This window comes from Lonchura striata, chromosome Z (assembly GCF_050655825.1).
Source record: "Lonchura striata isolate lonStrDom1 chromosome Z, ASM5065582v1, whole genome shotgun sequence".
NCBI classification, from domain to species: Eukaryota; Metazoa; Chordata; class Aves; order Passeriformes; family Estrildidae; genus Lonchura; species Lonchura striata.
In genome coordinates this window covers 28,154,849-28,176,538 of record NC_140740.1, presented here as the reverse complement: position 1 = coordinate 28,176,538, position 21,690 = coordinate 28,154,849, and the positions used below count along the sequence as shown (strand labels likewise).

Below are 21,690 nucleotides of genomic sequence, written 5' to 3'. Positions count from 1 at the left end.
CATGTCATCTCTGACACTGAATTCAGTTGCTGAAATTTGTTTTCTACAATGCTTAATAAGGGCTCTCTAGAAATTCAGACTTGCTGTTTCCTAAAAATTCAATAGGCAATTGGACACTTGATTCTGAAAGCTAATCTGTCTGTGTGCAGCTGAATGTAGTCTGAATAGCTCTCAAAGAACTTTTGGTTTTTTTTGGGTTTTTTCCCAGGTATTTCCAAAATCAAGTAAATCTACTGCTTCTTTTGATTTAAACCCTGATGATGCTGCATGAGCAGGGTCCACATCCAGCCAAGTTGTCCAGCTGGCCTCCCAGAATCAATCACCGGCACTGCTGAGTACCTCAGCTCCTGCCAAAACAGAATCAGCACTCCAGGAATGGTTACAAATCAGTTCTATAGCTGATATCTAAATATAGACTCTGTATCTAAATATGGGTTGAAAAAGAAAACAGCAAGCAAACTGATTTTATTTTCATTTGGGAAAACAATGCAAGGTTAATGAAGATCTGCATCATACTGGCTTAATTAGACAGTAGAAATGTCAGGAAAATTGCACTGGATTGCAAAGATAGTGCCTTGCATGTGTTTTTGTTCTTGGTTTTCTGAGTAAAATAGCAGCTCATCTACACTAAGGACATATTGCTTGAGAATGCTTGTTCACATTGCATTTCCTATTCCTACTAGGTAAAAATACATGAATGAACCAAAGGCCAATTATGAATTTGAAGCACCTACCCAGCAGGCTGATTTCAACCTACCCTCTGCTGATTTCAACCTCTCCAGTGAGAAAACTTCTTCATTTTTCCCTGCCTTCCCATTACTGTCAGTGTCACCAAATACTTGCCCCTCAATGTTCAGCTCTCAAAGTCCTCTGCTGAACACACACTTTACTTATTTCCTGGCTTATTCTGACCCAGCAGATGATAAAATTATCTGTCCATTTTCCTCTTCAACAGTCTTTTATCCATGATAGTCCTTCAGCTGACATTTTCAGTGAAATGTTTCATCTTCCCTTTTCAAGAGGCTGTACCTGACGTTGGAAAATATCCTAATTATATTTTTTTTTATTATTTTATAACTTTAGTCAGTTTTCACAGAATCACAGAATGAACTAGGTTGGACTAGACCTTTGATATCATCTAGTCCAGCATATGTTCACCTTTGCCCCGGGGGGAAGGAAATTAGGGTTTCTTTCCTCTTTCCTTCAGGGCATTGTTCCACCAAGTCAAATTCTGGTGGCCTAAATCTGCTCTTAAAATCTCAACAGACTGGGAGCAGAACAGAAAATACACCAAAGGTAACAGCCAGCAGCGGCCATCAAGGGCCATTAATAGACCATCAACTCCAAACAACACCCCAGTCTGGAAAAGGAGAGAGAAGAATAAGGACCTAATTAGCAACAGAGGTGAAAATATCTGTAAGCAATAGGAAACCAAGTACTTAAGAACTACCTAACTTGGAACTAATGAACATTAAACCAATGAATATCTATGGGTTTTGACTGTATAAAGTTTGTGTAAAATCTCATAAAATACGTGTGGCATGGAATTATTTTCTCTGCACACCCGGCCTATGTGAAGATGAAATTATTTCTGTTGCACATCATGGGCAGAACGACATCCTGGCCAGAAATAAGGCATATATCTTGATTCTCTAACACTAAAAATGCTGTTGGATGGTTTTTGTTTTCCTGGAGTTTTGGTGACACTCATAGCACTCCTGCCTCCCCTTCACTCACTCACTCACTCACTCACTCACTCACTCACTCACTCACTCACTCGTGACAAACATGAAAAGGCTATTTTTGTAATTTTTTCACACTTCCAGTGAACACTGGAGTTATATGGAAGTTCCCACCATTTAAATTTCAGCTGCAATTCCACATGGATAAAGAAGGAGGAGCACCAGCCAAGGTGCATGGAAGAGATGCAGGATGTGCCACTGTGCCAGTTTGGGACTGCCTCACGTCTGTCTCTCTGTGAAAGTTACTTCCTTCTGCTGCTTTTCATGAAAAAGTACAAGTGATGTTATTTTCCATCACAGGAAGACAATGGAGTTCCTATATTAGGGAGAATTATCTGAAGTGCAGACATGACCTATCTGTCTTTCCTAGGTATTAAATTAACATTATTCCGACTTCTGCAAACTTTTAAATCCTTTAACTTGTTTACTCTAACAGCACCCTTGTGAGACAGTCAGTCCTTTTTAACATGACTTTCTACACTGAAACCCCACCCATGGACATGCTCTGCAAAATCTCTGCAGCAAATACAACTGGACTTAGATCTTGGGACATCACTGCTCTAAGTTCTGGGCAGGTTTCAGCAAGCTGTATGACATTTCCCAAATCCCGTGCATGGATGTGTGCAGCTACATTTTTAATGTCACAAATAGAAAGAACCAAATTAATCAAGTCTCCAGCATTCGAATGGAAGCCAAGGGGAGGAGAGGATATAAGGAAGGCACTGGCTGTGAGACAAGCTGCATGCAGAGCGGTCAAAAACAGAGAACAGCAGCAGATGAGCGTTGTAGGGCTTTCCACCACAATCAGCCAGTTTCAGCAGGACTCCACACACTCTCTCTGGGAGAAGCAGGACTTTTCACCAAAAGGTGACCTTTCCAAAATATTCCAGAGGGTGTTTCATCAGCACTGGCTTGAGCTGGGTGAAAAGCAGTTCTGCAATTTTGTACTGTGGCATCTTTGAAGTTTTTATTAGAGCAGCTGCAGTCAGGATAGGGATGTTCTTCACGCTCTACATGGGAGCTCATGACTTCAAGGATGGAGATCCCACAGCTTCCGCTTGAATGTTTGCCTATCCTCATTGTTCAAGTTTGCCTAACTTTTAATCAGTTTCATTTTTTGAAGCTGGTGTCCTTTGCAAGGTTGCCTCTTGTGATCTGAAACAGTCTGTTTCCCTCTTCTCCACAGTCCCCACCAAGTACATGGCTTATATTGACTTTCACTTACTGCTGTGAATTCCTTAATTCCTTAGATCTCCCTCACGTTTAGCCTTAGTCCCTGAGGAATACTGATCTGCCATCCTATCTGTTATCCTCAGGACCCAGTACTGACACTGTGAAGCTGAGACACTGCATGGTCAAACCCAGGTGACAAACACTTAGCAACATTTATATTGAGAAAAGGCACCTCAGAAGGCAAGGGATGGCTGAGGTCTGCTGCAATATCCTCCCCAGGACACAGGATTTCTGCTGTGACCCACAGATGGGAATCTGACCCAAGCCTGTCTGGGTGGGCAGAGGTTTTTCCCTGATACCATCACTATCATTGATATTCCAGAGGATGAGGGACCAGCTGAGAGCTACCTCAGACACTCACTTGTCTTTGCTATCAGACTCTGGTCAGGTGTTCTCAGGCCCTGGGAATCAATACTGTATTTTGCAAAACTATACAAGACAATAAAACAGTGTCTTCAGCTGAATGTTGCAATGCCAGCTCACTTTTAATCTTCCAAGGATACAAACTCAATGGGTCCAATCTTGCATTTAATTACTCACCTCATTCTGTTTTGGAGTGGGTGGTTGTTGTTGTTGAATGAAAACAATAGCAAAGAACAGTTGCAAGTACTTTTCCAGAACAAGAAAATTGCTTTGTTGTTTTGTTTCTCTTTTTTATTTTAAGTCAAAAGAGTTGAAATCCACAATTTATATTCTAGCCCACTCAAAACCAAAAACTGTCTTAGTGTTGTGCTCAAAAACCTAATATGCTGTGGTAAAACTGCCTAAAATAATTATACTGGAGTTCTAATGAAGAGAATACACATTTTCTACAGCCCTGCACTGTTCCTCATGAGCTGGCATGTGGCTGGAACCACCACAGGGTCCCAGAGACACTCTCAATCAAAGTGCCTGAAAGTGTTGCACCAAACCAAGAAAGCATATTTATTCTTCCAGAATGGTGTGCAAACAGCAGAATATAAATATTTACACAGGACACACCTTTGCCTCACTCCTTTTATCCCTGCTCCTCATTCACCACCTCATGAGCCCTGGCAAGACCTCAGGAAAGGAGGGCAAGTCACCACTGGCAGAGGACACAGCCAGCTGTGCCAGCACAGGGTGAAGCAAGGTGGGCAGCAGGCTGTGGCACAGCAGGCTGTGCCTTCTGGCAGCACCATCGCCAGCAGAGCCTGGTGATTCCTTCTGGAGAAGCCAGGAAGGAGTAGAACTCTGCTGTAGCAGAGCTCTGAGCTGTGTCAGATGTTCTTGGTTTTCCTGGCATCTGCTGCTGAGCAGCCACAAGGGAATCAGCCATGACAGGCAGAGGTTCCCTGGCTTCCCTTACAGAATTAAATCACTGTAGTAACATGGCTGTTCTAAGCCAAAGCCAAGGAATTACGACAGAATAGAGCCATTGAGAATAAGGATGTTTCTGAAATTTGAGAGGTAAGTGCAGATTGTAGAGATAAATTGGAACAATTTCCTCCTACTTCAGACCAACACTGTAATTCAGCTTCTAATTCATAATCAGACTGGTTCAGTTTGACTGATTTCAACATTATCTGAAAACCAATACTCCTTTGCACAAATTAATAGCACTGGACAGTTAACAGATTACATCTAGGCTGCTACTTCCCACCTGGAAACAGAAGGAAAGAAACTAAATTCTGTGTGAAAATGGTAGTGGCACTTTCTGTTCACTTTAAGATAATGAAGAACAGTGAGAACAGTGCTCTTTAAGCTTTCTGTCACTGTTCAGCATTCATTTCAGTGAGCTGGCTCTGTTCCTAAGCCTCTCTGCTTCTCTCGGGTGGGTAGATAAATCACACTGGATGGAGCAGAGCAGGCAGCAGTGCTGAACTCTGGAAGGATTGTTTAGTACCAGCTGGGGAATTGGCTGCTTTGCAGTAACCCTATAACAGAGAAAGCTAGTCTTCAGGGACATTGATGAATGTGGTGGAGTCATCCCAGAATATTTTTAGATAAAAGTTTCAGAAACAATGAATAAGATTGCATGAAACCAGACCAGACACATTTATTTTGCCACTAAAAGTGCAGGGAAATGAAGGTACGGTGGTACCAACCCACAGCAGCACTTCTAGAAAATGCTCTCAGAAATAAAACACATGCATTCATTTTGCCCATGCCCAGTGTCGTTGCCAAATGACAGAGACATAAAGATATTCCATTAAGTTCACAAAGATGTTCGCTTTTGGCTGGCAAGCACTATAACACCTCAAAGCTGTGCTGAAATCACGGTTTTGAGTCCTCCCCAGACCCATGCACACAGAACTGCACTTAATGCTGCTTGTGTCTCAGATGAGGAAGCTTGTACAGATCCCTAGGATACCTTCCACAGATCCAGGAGCCCTCCTAGGTTTTATGAGGAGCTGCTGGATTCCACCAGTAATCACTCCTCTCATGTCATGAGGTGTCAGGACAGTGGCAATGTGAAAATACACAGAGAGGCTGCCACATCAAACCAATCATTTGCCAAATCCACTGTTCTGCCATTAGGAAGTGAAGCAGTAAGTGTTGTGCAGAAACAAGTAATTGCAAAGGTAATGGCATTACCTTTGACTTAAGTCATGTCTTGGTGGTGTAGCTGCACAATGTTAGTGATTCCTCCTGAGAGCAAAATGTAGGGAGAGAAGCTTAATTGACAGTGAATGCACACAGCGCTTCCTCCCACAATACAGAGTTGTGTGGGTTCTTCTGTTTGTGTGGAGCTTTTTGGAGGGTTTTTTTAAAGACTACAAATCTTCACTGTCTAGATAAAAATGGATGCATTTGCTCCTTGCACTGAAATCCCTGGGACATTTGATTGGATCAAATGTCTCTTCCCAGGCTGTGGACAGGCTGAGTGAGAGGCAGCACCCATTTGGGTACAGGATGACAGATGAGGATACTCACAATCTGAGTGGGCTAACCAGCAGGGAAGTGCAATACAGAGTTTAGGGAGAATCTGAGCTGACTTTCTGTCTGATTTATAAGCTTATTATTGATGACCATTGTCAAAATTTGGTCTGCAGAGTCAGCTACAAACTGAAGCAAAGTGTGAAAATACTGTGCAAAGAAATGATCTCTCAAGGAAAAGGTGGGAATGAGAAATAAAGTGAAGCTACTCCTATAAAGATATTGGGATGAGCACCAGTCAGGAGGACAGACAAACCTCTGACATATGCTCTCATTGAAGATTAACTTGATATTAAGTAACTGGACATTAAATAATTGAAATAATTGAATTATGTATTACTAATACAATAGAACAATACAACTAATTTAAAAATTTGATTAAACAATGCATTAATAAATACTGTATTAAAAATGGAAATAAAAATGTTTTGCCAGAGAAGCTTGCTCTGTTGTCTCCCTGAGGTTGTATCTAGAGATCACTGGTGCTAAGCATGGTGCCAAGAGCCCTCTGCTGACCCTGATCATGTTCTCTGTGTAGAGCAATGTGTTCAGTGCAACATTACAGCACAGCCCAAGAATCAGAGTTTAGCAGTTAAACCAGCCCTGGATCCATTCACCCCGGGTGATGATTGTTCTCGTGGACCCAGGTTAACATTCCTGCACAGTTTGCATGGGATGGATTAGCTCACAGAATCCAGCTCCACACAGCACTGAGCTGAAGGTCTCTTCAGCACTCAACCACCTTACCTGACATTCATTACAGCCTTTAATTCTTTGTGTTTAACATAGGCTATGGAAATGACAAAAAAAACCCAAAACAAAACAAAACAAAACAAAAAAAAACAAAACAAAACAAAAAACCAAAAAACACTACTTTTCAAGGAATCACAGAACTGCTGTTGGAAAAGGGCTTTAAGATCGTGAAGTCTGACCATTAACCCAGCACTACCAAGTCAAGATTCCAAGCCAGCTTTTCATAAAGAATAGCAATTAAGAAAACCTTCTTGGGTTACTAAAATGCAAAGAAAATACTGATCCAGTGCAGCAAAACTTGAAAGGTTAGCATCAAACTCTAGCAGAGAAAGGATTTAAACAGAAGATCCAAATAAAGAGCAAGACTCATTACCCAACGTTGTATCAGTAATCAAGGGACAAACCTCCCACTAACGTCATTGTTCTGAAATCAAGGCAAGGCTGTGAACCTCCATCTACCTTTACAAAAAGCACTTGTGAAAGCTACATCCCTGAACACTGGCACTATGTTGATGGGGAGCTCCAAAATATAGGTGTTTGGTGGTTTTGGTTTTTTTTTTTTATTTATTTATTTTTATTTTTATTTTTTTGTTGGGTTTTTTTTCAAATAATCTATCATTGCAGCACAAAGTAAAATGAAAGCTTTGACATACAACAACATCCAATACACAAAATAACTCTGTTACTGCAGATATTTTTATAAACTCATTATATAATCCACTTCAAAACACCTAGTTGTTTTCAGAAAGTGCAGAAAGTGTCCTGTACCAAAATCTATAGCCTCTTCTGCAGATCTCTTTCACACTTCTTACCACATTCAAGACAGGAATATGATTTGATACACTCAAATTACTGCAGAACAAAACTTAAAACAGACTATGGTGAAGCACTCGCTATTTAAAAATAAATATGTAATGTATAGCTTTAATCAACTTTTGAAAGGGATGAAAAGCAAAATTAATATAAGAAATAAATACTAACAGGGAAGAAATAAAGATAAAGAAATGAAACAAAGGCCATAAACACAATTTAAGAGGAATTTTTCATTGCAATTACAAATTCAGCAAAGCTGGGGCTGTTGGTGAAATATGCAACTTTCTGTATGGAAAATGGAAAAGGGCTGAAGTTTTGCTAACCAGTGACTATAAATTGCAATAAATTGTTTGTCATTGTATGTACTCAGCTAAATGAATACTTTAATCTGCATAGAACAGCTACATCACAGTTTACAGGCTGAATAGTGAATAAAATCAGGTAAAAAAAAAGTTTAGTGACTGTTGGAAATAAAGAAACTATAAACAAAAAGAAAACAGGATTCATATTTTTCTTTGTATTTAGTATCCTTCTCCTTATCTAAGCCTTTTATGGCCATTCAACAGTTCTTTTAATATAGCAGGAAATAATCCTGGATATACTGCACATCTGACCTGGATTTTACTTCAGCTTTATCCTGTTTTCTTATTTCAAGTAATACATAACCATTGCATTAGAGCCTCTCAGGAGCTCAGAAAACTTACAACTAATCAGTGAAGTAAGCAAGCTACTGTAATAGGCTTAAAAAACTCTAACCCTCAGTCTTGGGTTGTGATTGCCTCAGAATAATTACTTCTGGAGACAACTGATGAAGATCATATTAGCCTGAGGCAAAACAGAGATCCTGCTAAGTGTAAATCAATTACAGCTGAACAGAGAGGTGAGGAGACAAAGATACCACAGGACTATTATTATTTATGAAGTAGTCATGGGGATTTCAGGTAATTCCTCATACTCACAATCACTGTTGGAGTTGAAGCCAGCACACAGTACAGAACAAGTGGTGAAATGAAGCTCTCGTCCTCTGTCCCAGGGTATGGTTTCATCAAATTGCCATCCTGACAGAAGAAACCTTGGATATGCACCTGAAAAGTGTCAGTGTACTCGAAGTAGTAGGCGAGCAGAACAGTCCCAGCCATGATGACGAGCTGAAAATAAAGCATAGTCACAGAGAGGCATTAGTTGCTTTTTGAAAAGATGCAGCTGCGCCTGAGAGCTACTCCAGTCCTGTGGACCATCCTCCCTTCACCGTCACTCTGACAACCCCTGCCATCCTGGTGTGTGAGCGAGTGTGTGTGTGTGTTCCTGTGCCTCTGCTTTGCAACATCTGTTACATAAACCTTTTGGCAAAGGACGCCAATGGACGTCTCAGCTGAGAGCGGGTCCGCGCTGCGGCGCGCAGGGGGACGGAGCTCTGACAGCTCCGCGTTATCCAAGGGCATGTGAGCGTCAGCGCAGCAGGGATCGATGGCAGCGTGGCAGAAGACAGCAGCAGCGACAGCTAAAACCGTGCTCGGTGGCAGGGAGTGGGAAAGGATTGTTTCAAAGCCTAGAGGAAGCTAAAGCCAAAACACTTCCCCGCTGCAGCTGCAAGCCCGTGCTGGAGAACGTGCATGTTGTGCTAATTCAGATGAGCCCACTGTGTCCCAGATGAAGATGCATCCAGAGGAAGACTTCTCTGCTGCCACTCACCTTTCCCTGGAGCTGCTTCTTTATGAGTAAAGCTTTAAAAGCCTACTTAGAAATCTCCAAGCAACCTATGGGGACTTCAGGGCACTGCCTGACTTACCCACTCCACCACAGCCAATTTGGAAAAAATGGCTTGAGTCTGAAGCTGCATTTATATCACAGATATTAAATGCAAGGAGCCTTTCTGGTCTTTCTTTTCATACTTTATGGCTCCTAAATTTGTTGGTTGGAAGCTTAGCAATTCACATTTTTTGTATATATCCACAGTATCAGCTTCCCACACTGCTTCAGCAACACGTCACCACAACCTCACCTAAAGGTGTCCCAAACCGAACCTCATGAAAATATGCAGATTTATTAATTCTTGTTCTCCCTTCACCACACAGCAAAGAAAATCTCACAGCACAGTCCTCACCCAAGACAAAAATAGTAATATCAATTTATAAGGTTTTTTTTTCAGGGTTATAAAACTAAAAGAGGGTGAATTAGGATTAGGCATAAGGATGATAAGTATTTTACAATGAAGGTAGTAAAAAAATAGCCTGGAGAGGTAATGAATACCCCATCTCTGGAAGTGTTCAAGGTCAGGCTGAAATCGACTTTGAGCAACCCGGTCTAGTGGAAGGTGTTCCTTCTCCTTGCACAGCGGGTGGACTAGCTGGGTTGTAAAAGTTTCTTCCAACTTAAATCCTATGATTCTAAATTGTGACTACAGGAACTGTTTCAAAATCCTCTCTATGGAGACTAGTGCCAATATTACAGAAGTTGTCAGTATGCAGCTATTTTTTGTCATTATAACTTATCTTGCCACACCATAGAAAAAAGTTAAAAAAACAGGTCTTGGTTTTAGTATTTTGCCATCAGGATCTCTGCATCAAAACTATATTGCTGCAAGATTATTTTAGGATCTCTGAAAATTAATTTTGGCAATTCCATCTCAAAGATACACTTGAAGATATTCATGCAGTCCTCTGGCACATCCCTGCACACATAGCTAGCCGTTAAAGCTATTGTATAGTTGAGTAGGAGTTGGACTAAAATTAGAACAAAATAATGAAATCAGATTAGTTATTGATGAAAGTAGAAGACCAAAGAACCCCTAAGCGGTTGAGGTGGAGAGGGACCTTTGGGGTTCAGTTGGTTCAACCTTCCCTGCTCAAGCAGGGATACCTTGAGTTGTTTACCCAGGACCATGCCCAGATGTTTTCTGAACATCTCCAAGGATGGAGTCTTCACAACCTCTCTGTGTCACTTGTAAGACAGAAGAATGTCACAGTGAAGCCATAGTTGTGGCATTCTGTCCCCCATTTTTTACCTTTAAAATTAACCACCTCATTTTTTAGATGTATTATTTTCAAGACCACCTACCCACCCAGAATAAATTTTCTTTTTAACAATCATAAAGAAAGATGCTTCTATCTGTGTATTCCCAAGAGATCTTTACAGCAATCTCTATGAGTACAAACACAGTCCCACAGCTAAGGACACAGGAATTAATTTACATCTGAATTTAACTACTTGAGCAGCTATAGATTTTCTGATCAACCTGGGCAATTCAGCTTTGCTAATTAACACAGAGAAAAGCAATGACACTATCACTACTCTATCTGACATGCCCAGATAAACACATTGGAGATTACAGGATGCTTGGATATAGAAGTCTTTAAACTCACTTCCAGCACCTCATATGACCTGGCCTGTCAAAAGCAATTTGACCCATTCTTCCTATCCCAAACATACTCCCAGAAATATTTCAGGTTGCAAATCCCAGCTGGCAAACATAGGCAAATGATAAATAATAAATGATACAACAGACAGCTGTTTTTTTCTCCTCTTACTGGAAAACGGAGAAAGCAGGTTACTGAACTTTTAACCTTCTCTGGGTGTCATATAGAAAACAAAATGCTTTTCAAAAAATAAGGTGCTTTGATATGGGAGAAAAATGTCACTTATCCCAAATGCAGTCTCTCAACAGCAGTTCCACAATTAACCTTGACTTTTCCATTGTCAAATGCTGACTCAGTGCTGCACAAAAACCCCTCTTGCATATAAAATACAGCTCTTGACTGACTCAACATCGATATTGACCTAGAATATCACAAATCACAGGATCACAGAATGATTTGGGTGGGAAGAGACCTTAAAGCTCAATACATTTCAATCTTCCTGGGACACCTTCCAGCCTGGTCTTGAGACACCTCAATAATGAACCAATCGTGTTCACACTCCCTGTGTTTCTGTGTTTTGTTCTTCTGAGAAAGAAAAAAAAAATCTAATCTGTGAATTTGAAATTTGAATTGTGGACACATTGTATCCTGTAGGTGACATCCACCATCTCAGTGAAACAGCAACAGCAGGCAGTGGCAATTTGACCTCCAGTTAAACAGACCTACTATGCTCCAAGGGATGACGTGAGATACAGAAAGCACAGTCAGCCACTACCAAAAAAGAGCAAAATTTTTGCTGCTCGTACAGTCAGTGAAGACCTGACCACTTCTGTGCAGCAACTTCCTGTGCCTCCTCTTGAGTATTCACTTCTTCAAGCAGCTTCTTAGCAAAACACAACCAGAAACTTCTTTTTGTTCTCCCTTTCCTTTTCCTTTCCACATGGTAACTAATTGATTTGTGTTTAACGTGAGTGACATGACAAGTGCAAGAAGGGGTCAAACTGGCCAGAAGCAGGGATGACAGAGATAGGAGGGCTCTCTGCAAGGCAGTAAACTTTCCCTGGATGCTGGGATAAAGAACAGCTGCAGTGCTGCCTTGTAGACCTCCTGGATTATGAGCACTCCAGGGTCCAAATCAGTGGGCCTGAATTTTGCAGCCTTTTCTCACTTTTCTCCCCCTTTTCAGGTTTACAAACATTGAAGGAAGCAGAGAAGAACAGCCTGAATTAGACTAAAGATACAAAGCATCCCATTACATAATTCATAAAACACAATGCAGTTTAACATTTTGCAGAGTTTATTTATTAATCCTTATTAACTCATTTCCTTGAGTTTACTTGGGGAAAAATTAAAAATGCCTAATAACTTCAGAAAGGCAGCCAATGAACAGAAGACTGTCTCTGAAGGCTGCTAATAAGTCTAAGGTGCTTAATGGCCTCCATTAGCACAGTGTTTAACCACATCGTAATCCTTAATATTTATCATCACTGCTCCATTGTAGGGTAAGAAGATGCTCTTATCATCATTTTACAGAAAGGGGACAAAAGCTGAGGAGATAAAATGACTGCCCTCAGGTCACAACAGAGCCCGTTGCAGAGACAAGATTTATCTTTCTTCTGGACCAAATTTTTTTGGATTAGTCAATAATCTGCACATGAAAAGGCTCAATGATACATATGCTTAGGTTCCAGTTCTGTAGAAGCTCATTCATGACAGTGTTAAGAAAAATCGTGTTTCTCACTCAGTCCCATTTAAAAAATCCTGCTGAATTTAAATCAATCATGACTAGCTGTACTTAAGCAACTGGGGTGTGTTTTTTCCCTCAGTCATTTAAATGGATTAATTATGTAGCACGTAACATCCATCCCTTGACATACCATTAAATTCTGCCCTGCTCTAACAGTCCACACTGGTTCTGCCCTTACAGACCTTCTTGTCACTGCATGCCCTTACTCCACTTTAACCTGTGGGCATTCTCTGCATTCAAAAAATAATTTTCTTCAATGTTTAAGAAATAAGAAGCAAGTTTTGCAATCCTCTTTGGGTAATGAGTAAATTTTTTTGTGTAGATTTAATCAGGTATTGATGAAAGATTGTGTCCCAAGTATAAAGAAAGAGGATTTTTGCAGTAAGCAGTACAGTTAGTTACACTAACCCTAGCGTACTGGTGTACGTTCAGAAACCCTCCTCTTCACTGTAATAGAGTCTCTGACAGCAAAACTCAGAGAGCACTAATATCCAAATAAAATTATTGCACTTCCAGGTAGTGGGACTGAAGTCCCACACAATATGCACTCTCATAATTCATTGCAAAGCACTTACCCATATCCTCCACAATTGGGAGATTTTTTAAAAAATACTGTAACTCACAGAAAAGAGGCCCCTGTTCTGCAAGTAAGTAAGCAAGAGGGCAACTCCACTTGGGAAAGGTGTATTAAACTGTAAAAATAGAGATCAGTTTTAAAAGAGGGAAGACACTGTGGAAGACAGAATTTTTTTATCAGCCTAGAATGAAGACTCCCCAGAATTCTTAACAGAAACTTACGGAGAAAAGGAAGATGCTGGAAAAATTTCTGGTGTACCCTTTAGCCATACAATTTGTCTGCCCTGTAAGACAGGCACATAGCCACTGCAAAAATCTCCTTTTGCTGTATTGTCTAAGTTCGACAAGACAGGAATCTGCGAAGGAGGGCTAAAGCCTCCTGTGCAATGGAGAAGGTAAACCCCCTCCCTCTGAATTACTAGGAGTTTTAAATCAAAAGGCTCTCAGGCAAAGATATGGGAATGGGAGTAACAATTCTTTACTAGGAGAAAACTAGACAACAATTTAAAAAGGCAAATGCAATCGGTACAAACAAAACCAGTGAAAAAGTCCAGAACCTGAGGATTCGGGGTGTTGGTAGCAGTTCGGTTGAAATAACAGCTGCTACTCTTGCAGTGGTTGATGAATTGCAGCTGCAGTGGTGATCTTTAGAAGGGTATAGTTTTCCTCTGAAGATCTGGTGGCAGTGGGGCCGGTCTTCCTCTGCGCCGAGGTTGCCTCCAAGCTCCGCCGCCGCCGCTTCCCCGGCTGTTTCGCTTTGAGATCCCGCGAAGAAGAGGGAGAGAGCTGCTTCTCTGGGAATCCCGCGAAGAGAGAGAGCGAGCTGCTTCTCTCGGAGTCCCGCCCAGAGAGCTGCCTCCTCTCCCCAAAAAGCTACCCCTTTAAACAATAATAGAGTGCTTGGCTTCCCCCTCTGGGTGGGATCCCTCACGGTGTTACATTTGCCAGCCCTGCATTGAATCAGTCAATGGCCCACTAACAAACCATTACCTCTTAGGAGCAAAACCGGTTCTTGGAAAAGATAACAAAACCTGTCCAACAGGTTTGCCTTCAACAGATGGCAAATAGAATACAAGCTTATCTTACAACCTAGGACATTATCCACCCCTTATTCTATTTCCATCTGCACACCATGAAATCTTACACCCAGTTCTCTCTTAAGACCAAGTTTCCCTGTGGTACACAGCGGGTCTCCCCATCTTTCTGCATTACCCACCAAGTGTAACCAGGTCCTTGAGCAAAGACAATCCCACGAATGGGTTGGTCTTTGCCTGAGGTGGGATTAATCCAAACAGTTTTCCCTAAAATACCTTTCATATGTACTACAGGGACCTTATCTCCATCTACTGTGTGTAAGGGTTCTGACTGGGCAGGGCCAGCTCGATTGACAGACCCCCGGGTGTTGACCATCCAGGTTGCTTTTGCCAGGTTAATTTCCCAGTTTCTAAATGTTCCCCCACCAAGTGCCTTTAGGGTCGTCTTAAGGAGTCCGTTGCACCGTTCAACTTTGCCGGCAGCTGGAGCATGATAGGGAATATGATATATCCATTCGATACCATGTTCTCTGGCCCAGGTGTTGATAAGGCTGTTCTTGAAATGGGTGCCGTTGTCAGACTCAATTCTCTCAGGGGTGCCGTGTCTCCACAGGACTTGCTTTTCCAAGCCTAAGATGGTGTTCCGGGCAGTGGCATGAGGTACAGGGAAAGTCTCCAGCCATCCAGTGGTGGCTTCCACCATGGTCAGCACGTAGCGCTTGCCTTGGCGTGTCTGGGGCAGTGTGATATAGTCAATCTGCCAGGCCTCCCCATACTTGTACTTGGACCACCGCCCACCATACCATAGGGGCTTCACTCTCTTGGCCTGTTTGATGGCAGCACACGTCTCACAGTCATGGATAACCTGGGAAACACTGTCCATGGTTAGATCCACCCCTCGGTCTCGTGCCCACTTGTAGGTGGCATCTCTGCCCTGATGACCTGAGGCATCATGAGCCCATCGAGCCAGGAACAACTCCTCCTTATGGTGCCAATCTAAGTCTATCTTTGACACCTCTATTTTTGCTGCCTGATCTACCTGCTCGTTGTTTCGGTGTTCTTCATTAGCCCGACTTTTGGGGACATGGGCATCTACATGACGGACTTTCACCGTCAGCTTTTCCACCCGAGAGGCAATGTCTTTCCATATATCAGCAGCCCAGATTGGCTTTCCTCTACGTTGCCAGTTGGCCTTCCTCCACCTTCCCAGCCAGCCCCACAGAGCATTGGCTACCATCCACGAATCAGTATAAAGGTAGAGCTTTGGCCACTTCTCCCTTTCAGCAATGTCCAGAGCCAGCTGAACAGCCTTGAGTTCAGCGAGTTGGCTTGATCCACCTTCTCCTTCGGTAGCTTGTGCAACTTGGCGCGTGGGGCTCCATACGGCTGCTTTCCACTTCCGGTTCATCCCTACGATGCGACAGGAACCGTCAGTGAAAAGAGCGTAGCAGGTCTCCTCTGCTGGTAGTTGGTTGTATGGTGGAGCTTCTTCAGCCCTTGCCACTTGTACCTGCTCCTCATCATCAGTGAGACCAAAGTTTTCACCTTCTGGCCAGTTCGTAATTATCTCCAAAATCCCAGGGAGATTCAGGTTTCCAATACGGGCGCGCTGAGTGATGAGGGCAATCCATTTGCTCCATGTGGCGTCAGTGGCATGGTGGGTAGAGGGAACCTTTCCTTTAAACATCCACCCCAGCACCGGTAGTCGGGGTGCCAGGAGGAGTTGTGTTTCTGTGCCAATTACCTCCGAGGCGGCTTGAACTCCTTCAAAGGCAGCCAAGATTTCCTTCTCTGTGGGAGTGTAGTTGGCTTCAGACCCTCTGTAACTTCGGCTCCAGAATCCCAGTGGTCGGCCTCGAGTCTCCCCAGGCACTTTCTGCCAAAGGCTCCAGGACAACCCATGGTTCCCGGCTGCAGAGTAGAGCACATTCTTGACCTCTGGTCCCGTTCTGACTGGGCCAAGGGCTACAGCATGAGCGATCTCCTGCTTGATCTGGGTGAAGGCTTGTTGCTGCTCAGGGCCCCAGTGGAAATCATTCTTCTTTCGGGTAACCAGATAAAGAGGGCTCACAATCTGGCTATACTCAGGAATGTGCATTCTCCAGAAACCTATGGCACCCAGGAAAGCTTGTGTTTCCTTTTTGCTGGTTGGTGGGGACATAGCTGTGATCTTGTTGATGACCTCAGTGGGAATCTGGCGCCGTCCATCTTGCCATTTCACTCCCAGGAACTGGATTTCTCGGGCAGGTCCCTTGACTTTGCTCTTCTTGATGGCGAAGCCGCTTCTAGTAGTATCTGGATGATCCTCTCACCTTTCTCAAACACTTCTGCCGCTGTGCTCCCCCACACAATGATGTCATCAATGTATTGCAGGTGTTCTGGAGCCTCACCCTTTTCTAGTGCAGCCTGGATCAGTCCATGGCAGATGGTGGGGCTGTGTTTCCACCCCTGGGGCAGTCGGTTCCAGGTGTACTGCACGCCCCTCCAGGTGAAAGCAAACTGAGGCCTGCATTCTGCTGCCAGAGGAATGGAGAAAAACGCATTAGCAATATCAATGGTGGCATACCACTTTGCTGCCTTGGACTCCAGCTCGTACTGGAGTTCCAGCATGTCTGGCACAGCCGCGCTCAGTGGTGGAGTCACTTCATTTAAGCCACGATAGTCCACAGTCAATCTCCATTCTTTGTCAGATTTGCGCACAGGCCAGATGGGGCTGTTGAAGGGTGAGTGGGTTTTGCTGACCACCCCTTGGCTCTCCAGCTCCCGAATCATTTTGTGGATGGGGATCACGGCATCTCGATCTGTCCAATACTGCCGGCGGTGCACTGTCGGGGTCGCAATTGGCACGCGTTGTTCTTCCACCCTTAGGAGTCCTACTGCAGAGGGGTTTTCTGACAGTCCAGGCAAGGCATTCAATTGCCTAATGTCTTCTGCCTCTACAGCGGCTATTCCAAAAGCCCACCTGAGTCCCTTTGGGTCTTTGTAATATCCATTCCGGAGGAAGTCTATGCCTAGGATACACGGAGCATCTGGGCCAGTCACTATAGGATGTTTCTTCCACTCCTTCCCAGTCAGGCTCACCTCGGCTTCCACCAGAGTCAATTGTTGTGATCCCCCTGTCACACCAGCAATGGAAACAGGCTCTGCCCCCACATGTCCCGATGGTATCAGAGTACACTGTGCACCAGTATCAACTAAAGCATCATATTTTTGTGGCTCTGATGTGCCAGGCCATCGGATCCACACTGTCCAGAAGATCCGGTTTTCCCGTGCCTCTCCCTGGCTAGAGACAGGGCCCTTCTAACACTGGTTATCATTCCTTTCCTGGGCATACATACTAGAGGTCCCTTCAAGGGGGTCTGACAGATCGTACCCACAAGCTTGGTCACGGGAGGTTGAGGCTACCTTCACTTTGGTGGAACTCCCCCGGTTAGAGTTTCCCTCCTTAAGTTGACGGACCCGTGCTGCCAGGACAGAAGTGGGTTTCCCATCCCACCTCCCCATGTCTTCCCCATGGTCACGCAGGAAGAACCACAGATTAGCCCTTGGGGTGTACCCTCTCTCTCTAGCTGGGGATTGTTGGGTGCTGATTCTGGGGCCTGTGACTCTCACGGGTGCTGTATTAACCTTCCTTATCTCCTCCCTCATCTCCTCTTTAAACTCCTTAATCACAGCTGAGATATGAGCCTGCATTGGGCCATTAATCATACTCTCATAATTCCTAAGTTTGTTGGCAACAGAACCTATTGTCTCCCGGTGGGCGTCAGCATTGATTGTTGCAATGAAGGTGGTGTATTGAGACGGCCCCAGATTTGCTAGACTCCACAGCATTTGTCCCGTACACCTGACCTTGTCAGGGTCATTATTGTGTCGTCCATCCCTCCCAAAGAGTACCTCCAATACTGCCACTTCCCTCAGCTGTTGGATCCCTTCCTCGAGGGTCTTCCAGCGCATTCTATGATGGTGCTCTTGCATTCTCTCTCTGTGGACAAACCTCTCCCTGACACTCATTAAGAGCCGCTCCCAGAGAGAAAGGGACCCTGGTTCCCTTACAAAAACCTGATTTATACCCGAGTCCTGGGTCAAGGGTCCCAAGTTCCTTGCCTCACCACCGTCCAGCTGCACGCCTGTACCCATAAGATCCCAAACCCGGAGTAGCCAGGTAGCATAAGCCTCACGCCCTCGTCGCACAATGTCTTTATGCAGATTGCGAAGACTTTCGTACGTCAGGGACTCGGTGATGATAGCAATCTCTGGGTCCCCTGTGGGTTGTGAGGTTCCTCCATTCCTGTCCCTATCTGCAGGGTGCTCTGCTTTCACCTTAGACTTCCTTGTTTCTACCGGGGCCACTGCTGCTGACCGTGACTGCCTTTGTGGTTCAGCTGGAACCTGGACAGTTGTAACATTTGTGGGTTCCACAGCTGTACTATTAGACTGTCCCTCCTCAAGGCAAAGGGCCGGTTTCTCACCAGCTGGGGAAATGCACTCCTTCAGCGTCTCTCGTATCTCCTTAACCAGAACCCTCACCCAATCTGGGCGGTTCATTTCTGAGGTGGGCTGTGGGGCAGGGTCAGGCTCTGGAGCAGCAGCATCTCGACTCTGTGGTGTAGGTGTGAGGGTAGTTATCCAGGTTAATCTTCCCTTATCTCTGAATGCTAAATATAACAGGACTATCAGCAACACCACCCATTGTATGGTATCATTAGCACTTAGAAAGGATCTTAACCCTTTGAGAACTGGTGGTGCAGACCCAAAAAGATGGTTAAAAGGTTGGGAGAAAGTTTGCCCAGGTGCTATTTCCTCACAGTAGGTACCGTTATTAAAGTAACCCCAAAAACATACGGTAAATGTGTGATAGCTATGAATCCATGTACCTGCCTTCCAGAGGAAATTAAAGATCCATGAATTTCTCACCCAATTAACCCAGAAGCCAAACTTGATAACAGACACCGTAGCCTTAGTTATAGGACCCATTTTTAGATAAGGGTCTGCAAATGGGAAAAGTATAGCTACGATCACATGCCACCCAAACCAAGGTAAACTAGACCACATGGTGATGCTGAAGATGTTTTTACACGCAACAAAAAACCAAATTACTTAAGAACTGTTAATCCTTTTTCCCTCTCAATGCCCTCGAGCCTCACGTTGATGCGCCAAAATCTGTCTAAGTTCGACAAGACAGGAATCTGCGAAGGAGGGCTAAAGCCTCCTGTGCAATGGAGAAGGTAAACCCCCTCCCTCTGAATTACTAGGAGTTTTAAATCAAAAGGCTCTCAGGCAAAGATATGGGAATGGGAGTAACAATTCTTTACTAGGAGAAAACTAGACAACAATTTAAAAAGGCAAATGCAATCGGTACAAACAAAACCAGTGAAAAAGTCCAGAACCTGAGGATTCGGGGTGTTGGTAGCAGTTCGGTTGAAATAACAGCTGCTACTCTTGCAGTGGTTGATGAATTGCAGCTGCAGTGGTGATCTTTAGAAGGGTATAGTTTTCCTCTGAAGATCTGGTGGCAGTGGGGCCGGTCTTCCTCTGCGCCGAGGTTGCCTCCAAGCTCCGCCGCCGCCGCCTCCCCGGCTGTTTCGCTTTGAGATCCCGCGAAGAAGAGGGAGAGAGCTGCTTCTCTGGGAATCCCACGAAGAGAGAGAGCGAGCTGCTTCTCTTGGAGTCCCGCCCAGAGAGCTGCCTCCTCTCCCCAAAAAGCTACCCCTTTAAACAATAATAGAGTGCTTGGCTTCCCCCTCTGGGTGGGACCCCTCACGGTGTTACATTTACCAGCCCTGCATTGAATCAGTCAATGGCCCACTAACAAACCATTACCTCTTAGGAGCAAAACCGGTTCTTGGAAAAGATAACAAAACCTGTCCAACAGGTTTGCCTTCAACAGATGGCAAATAGAATACAAGCTTATCTTACAACCTAGGACATGTATTTTGTCATTTATATAAGTGGTATTGCAAGTTCATATGAGTAAACTTGAAACCCCTCTAGTATTGCTGCTATTTATACATAGATAGGTAAGTTCTTCCAGCTTATTGCCCTTCCCACAAACTACTCATAATATACCTTACAGCACCTTTAATGTGCATGACTGAAAACTGAAAAACTGTTCTGGCACACAAATGGCAACATAGAATAGGACTTTTCTATTCCTCCTGAAGAAGTCAAACTGCTATTTTGCATGTGGTGTTCCTTAGTGGATAGTCATTGAGATATCTATTGATGCCCTTGTTCAGTTTGTTTCCAACAAACTTCAGTGGTTTTCACTTCTTTAACTCAAACTTCCAGTTTCATGAGCACCAAAAACCTAAACAAGTGTTTTCATCCCTTGATACACATGCTGTGGCTCACAGTTCCATTTTGATCATATTTCTACCTCCTCCTCTGCCTAAACTCTAGTGACCCACTGTTATGCAAAACCTGAAACAATTTGGTGTGCTTTTTCTGAGAGGTGATGAGAGCATGACTCTTGGAACTGACACACTGGGAGTATCCAACAGCCATGGCATCTGTGTGGCCTGAAATAACTCCTAAGTTGCTGCTGAAAGGAATTGTTTAAGTGTGTCTGTGCTCTCTACTGGGTAATATCAGAAATAATGAAATATGCATTGTTGCGGTGTGCCTTCATGGTTTACCCCCAGACCCTGGTTCCTCCCCTGAAAGTGTCCTCCCAGGTGTGTCAATCACTCCTCCTTTCCCTGCCCTGACCCCTGCCAGCACTGTCTGTCACTCCTGGCATTCCAGAAGGGCATTGAGTGATTGGGCAGGTTCAAAAGATGCCCTCCACCCCCGGGGCCATTGGGCCATCCAGGTGTCCTTTGTCCCCTGAGACCTCCTCTCCCATACCTGGCTGCTGGCTCCCCGTCCCTTCGCCCTTCCCCTCCCCAGGTAAAAGAGGGAACCAGGGTCTAGGAGTTCTGCTGGAGCAGGGACTGGATTCAGAGGCTGCAGGGCAGTTCTGCTTGGAGCTGCTGCTACATTCAGAGGCCCACAGGCCAGAACAAAAACTCTGGATCAAACCCTCCATCAGAACCGACTCTTGTCCTTCACCATAGCCTTAAAAGCTCCTCTGGCAGTGGGAAACCTGAGGAGTGCAGCCCCTGCGGGGGAAGCTCCATCCCGCTGCCACCTGACCCCCGCCTTGCCTGGACTTGTCCCCGTGTGTGCAGCTACAACGTCCAGCCAGCCAAAAGTGTCCTGGCGTGAAACACCACAGTGGACACCATTTGGTCCAGCAGCAGAGGCCAGACAAGCCAGGGCATGTCTTGTTCCCGAAATCGGTAACTCCAATATAATGCATCCCAGACTGTTTTGCCTGGGGATGGGTCCAGGTGTCTCTTTGTCAAGGGAGAAAGTACATTTTATCTTGGGTGATGGGAACTCCAGACTTGCAGCTGCAGCAGAGGGATGTCAGAAGCAAAACAAATCAGAGCAAATCACATTTATTATTAAATGCAAAGACCCACTTCTGGCTTTCTAAAGCAGATCAAGTCTCTATTTAAGAAGTACCACATCTGTTTCCTGAAGTATCCTTATTA

General features: G+C 44.2%; 1 protein-coding gene across 5 annotated transcripts in view; it reads right to left on the bottom strand.

Annotated features, from left to right (window-relative positions):
* PLPPR1 (phospholipid phosphatase related 1) overlaps window positions 1–21,690 on the bottom strand; it is a 126,574-nt gene that overhangs the window by 22,468 nt on the left and 82,416 nt on the right. For 4 of the 5 annotated variants that reach the window (XM_021546351.3, XM_021546349.4, XM_085566991.1 and 1 more), the window contains exon 3: window positions 8,399–8,587. In XM_021546351.3, the coding sequence (XP_021402026.1) occupies window positions 8,399–8,587 (189 nt within the window). Of the gene's footprint in view, window positions 1–8,398; window positions 8,588–8,779; window positions 8,985–21,690 lie in introns of those variants that run through there. The other variant, XM_085566992.1, reaches the window with a different exon arrangement.